This window comes from Heptranchias perlo, chromosome 19 (genome assembly GCF_035084215.1).
Source record: "Heptranchias perlo isolate sHepPer1 chromosome 19, sHepPer1.hap1, whole genome shotgun sequence".
In the NCBI taxonomy this organism is placed as follows: Eukaryota; Metazoa; Chordata; class Chondrichthyes; order Hexanchiformes; family Hexanchidae; genus Heptranchias; species Heptranchias perlo.
In genome coordinates this window covers 9,319,469-9,323,558 of record NC_090343.1, presented here as the reverse complement: position 1 = coordinate 9,323,558, position 4,090 = coordinate 9,319,469, and the positions used below count along the sequence as shown (strand labels likewise).

At 40.1% G+C, this 4,090-nt stretch overlaps 1 protein-coding gene across 1 annotated transcript; it reads left to right on the top strand.

Moving 5' to 3' along the window:
* The first annotated feature begins 1,891 nt into the window (after window positions 1-1,891).
* id1 (inhibitor of DNA binding 1, HLH protein) lies at window positions 1,892-3,483 on the top strand. Its single transcript, XM_068000768.1, has 3 exons — window positions 1,892-2,356; window positions 2,565-2,626; window positions 2,896-3,483. Exons 1-2 carry the CDS (start codon window positions 1,982-1,984, stop codon window positions 2,604-2,606), a joined length of 417 nt encoding a protein of 138 aa, XP_067856869.1. The 5' UTR covers window positions 1,892-1,981; the 3' UTR covers window positions 2,607-2,626; window positions 2,896-3,483.
* The last annotated feature ends 607 nt before the right edge of the window (window positions 3,484-4,090 follow it).

Here is a 4,090-nt window from a genome sequence, read left to right as displayed (position 1 = left end):
CAGATGTGTTCTAAATATTCTTTCCTCCAAACGTGTTTTCAATTTGTGTCTGTATGGGAATAGTAGTTGCACAAGTCGTGTTATAGAATATATATGTTGCAGCTTCCCTTTAATTTACGGTTTAAAATGTACACCCGACTGTAAAGAAATAAAAGGGTAATCTCTTTATAATGTGTTAACTGCTGTCCTGCAGTGCGAGGTTCTGCAGCTGGTTTATGTATTGCAATGCAGATTGAACCATAAGCTTTCAATTGAGATTGTCTCTTCCTCCACCCCCCGTTCCCCGTCTAGCTGCAAGCATTTAGCAACTGCAAGCATTCGAATCATGCGAACTCCGCAGCCCAAAACACAAGCAACAATACGGCTTTGCAGGTGTGCGGGTGTAAACTTTTTAAGAGGGGTTAAGGTGACAAATTAAAGGGCGATTTATCAGGGTGCAGATGATTGCCAGTTAATTGCTGGCTGTTCGGCGCCCTTGTAGTGCGGTTGATTGGCGTGCGCGTCTCCATGGTGACCGCCTGCGCGGCGCCAGCTTGACAGGCGTCAAGGCTGTATGAATGGGTGACGTCACGGGGCTGGCGCCTGCCAGTCTGGAGGCAATCGGGCTTGTTTGGACGCTGTTAAAGGGGAACAGGCTGAGAGTGGGAAAATGCTTCTTTTTCCTAGAAATGGACCAAATCTGTGGAAAATTGTTTAATTTTCCCCTCTTAAAAAAAAAGTCTTATTTATTACCAATTGCAAAATTGCCTTAAAAGTAATTAGATCTGCAAGTTACTCTAGTACATATAAAATACTGAATGATATATATTTTTTCTCTCTAAACTTTGTTACTCCCCCCCCCCCCCCCTCCAACTCTGGTATTTTGTTTTACAAGAACTAGACAAAAATATTTTGTTTTGAGGCTTTAAGTTAGTTAAGTTTTAATTATAAATAAGCAAAAATAGATGTTTGCAGTTTTGATCACAATAATTTACAGTAAATACTTGCGCGACCTATTAAAATAGTTATTATTAATAGAATGAAGCTAGTCAGAGCAAAATGACCCATTTCTGGAAAACGGTAAATCGTGTGACTCCATTTTCCCAAATGGACAGCTATTTTAAATTCGATGTAGACTCGTGTTGAATATGTCTTTAAGCAAACTTTTAAAAATAATCTAAAGTTTGTAAATGGACCAAAATTTTGACTAAAATGTTCCTCTCTAAATGATGTGGAAGACCGTCAGAAAGCAGAGCTATTCTCGAATTTCTTCATATTCTGGTTTGTAACATTCCGTTACATTTCAAGCTACTTTCCGAATTCCTCCACTCCAAGATGAATTTGTAATTATAACAATGAAAATACTGTAACTGTGTTGTGCACTAAATATTTCATGTTACGGGGTGGGGGGGGGGGGGGAGAGATATCAATCTTGCATTTTCAATTATTAAGACTTATCTTCCAGAAAAAAAGTTTAGTCCCAGTTGGGATTTGAACTAGTTATTTTTGGCCGTCCTGCTAATGTGAAAAATAAAGAAATCTAGAAATAATTCAAAACCTTCGTTGCACATCTGATGAGTTTACATTCTCATGTGTTTTATTTCTCCACCGTTTTATCTCTGGAGCGACCCCCACCTGCAGACCCCACCAGACACAAACAGCTGCATTCCCACATCTTCACCAAAATATGTACATTTGTTTCCATTTGCGAGTTCTCCCTATTTCCCTCCTCCCCCCTTGACAAGATTTCAAATCCTGATACAACCAGGGCCTTCCCATTGGCTTACAAGGGCTGTAAACCCCACCTATTTTGTTCCTGAACCCAGATGTGATTTGCTGGAGACAACCGTCTTGGTTGATGGTTTAGAGACGCCCACTATGCAACCAATGACCATAAAAGCTGGTGTAACACAGCCAGAGCTGTCATAGCATTTCAAATCGCCTCTGCAACAAAAAAAAACCGTAGGACCGTCTGGTTCATTTTGTTCTCATTTTAGCCAAAATGAAAGTTGTGAGCGCAGCCTGTTCTTTGAAACGCCAGGGATGCAACGAAGACGTGGTGAGGTGCCTATCGGAGCAAAGTATCACCATCGCCAAGTGCAAAATGCCCCCGCTCTTGGACGAGCAGATGAGCATGTTTCTCTACGACATGAACGGTTGCTACACCAAGCTCAAAGAGCTGGTGCCCACCCTGCCCCAGAACAAGAAGGTCAGCAAGGTCGAGATCTTGCAACATGTCATCGATTACATCTGGGACTTGCAGCTGGAGTTGGACGATCAACCAGGCATGGGATGTCAGCAAGCGGCCAGTACCACAGTCCAGTCCCGAACCCCTCTCACCGCTCTCAATACGGATGTGACTGGAATCACAGCAGAGGTAAATACTGACTGTTCATTTATCAATCTTAATTGAATTTCATGTTGATATATGTGTATATATTCATTACAAAACTTAAGTCTTCAGATAATTTGAGGATTTACAAAATATTTTTCGCATATAGTTTAAAGTACGTGAGCGAAAATAATCTACTTGTTTGCGATATGCTGGACGGTTGACTTAACGACTACTATTTTTTCATCTATAGGCTCCCTGTGTTAGCAGTGATGACAGAATTCTTTGCCGCTGAAAGGAGACGCTTACTTGCAGGTATGTACAATAATCTTACTTCCGAAACAAAACTCAGCTTGTCTTGTGAGAATCAAGTTTCTCCCGATTGCTCAATACTAAAGAAAAAGATGTTCCTTACTGCAGACAAGTTAGGATAATTGGATCCAAGTTCTCTAAAATTGTTGGAAAATTAATTCAAGTGCCATGTAAATATCAGCATTTGTTTTAAACATACTACATGATCATCTCTAGGTTTGTGAATGGAGAAGTTAATGAATTTTGTTTTCACCTCCTCCCTTCTGCTTTAGGTATTCAAGATGCCAAGTACTAGAGGTGGTCCTGGAGTAAAAGTACATCCATCCCGCAGTCCCTGGGAGGGGAAAGAGGAGAACTGCGAGAAAACAAAAAAAAAACTCCATGTTATTGGGACTCGTGTCTTGATTAGGGCACCAACAGAAAGAGCGGGCATTGCAGTGACTGTCAGGCTCCAGGAATCCCGGGCCCTTTTTAGTCTCCATCCCATCCAGGTGGACGCGGAAACTAGGAGGAAGCACAGCAGTTTAGTAACTCTCCTAGCAACCCTTCTTAGCGACACGCCTAGCAACAGATTTAACTGCGATTAGCCACGGCATCCTTATGTGTGTGTCCCTGTCGCCTGACACCGGCACACTACCACAGGCTATTAACAAGAGACATTTGTTGGGAGAGTCTAGAATTATGAGATTGTATGTAACATCCTTAGAGATCTATGGGTGATTCAGTTGTAAATCTTATACTTTGTAAGTGTGTATTGAATTGTTTACAACAATGTTGTACCAAAATCGAACTATGATTTTTTTAATGATTTTTTTGGAACGGTTGAAGAATTAATTAAAATAAACTAGTCAAATGATAAATCTTGCGTGTGTATTTTCTAAAGCTATGGATAGGTATTAAAAGGGTTTGAAAGTGACTGAAGACTGGACAGAAAGACTTGCAATTATATAATGCCTTTCAAGACATCAGGACGTCCCAAAGTGCTGTATAGGCAATGAAGTAGTTTTTTTTGGAGTGTAGTCACTGATGTAATGTAGGAAAAGGATGTCTAGATTTCTACACTTCAGCAGGGGAGCATTACTGACCTGGATTATGATCCTATTCATGTGACTTGTTAAAATGAGCAGTGGGTAAATTCAGAACCATATTTCCCAATTTTGATTTATTGGACTATAACCTAGTTTTACTGTATCAAATGAAATAACTGAAATAAAGCGTTTCTAATTAAAACATGGGTAGTTTTGCAGTGATGCATTCCCTTTTATTTAGTTTCGAAAACCACATTTAGTGAAATAGCTGTATGAAGACTTAGGGAGTAGTTTTAATCCACTCTGTAGCAGGTATTCGAATCGGCTGCTACGGAGAGTAACGTGTGTGACGACGATAATACTAATAACCAAAAACGATCAGCGGTTTTAAATACCTGTAAACAATTTTACAACACCAAGTTATAGTCCAGCAATTTTA

Coding starts and splice junctions, on each gene's coding strand:
- id1 (XM_068000768.1), top strand. CDS start 1,982: ATGAAAGTTGTGAGCGCAGCCTGTTCTTTGAAACGCCAGGGATGCAAC. Junction 2,357..2,564: donor TGACTGGAATCACAGCAGAG/GTAAATACTGAC, acceptor TTTCATCTATAG/GCTCCCTGTGTTAGCAGTGA.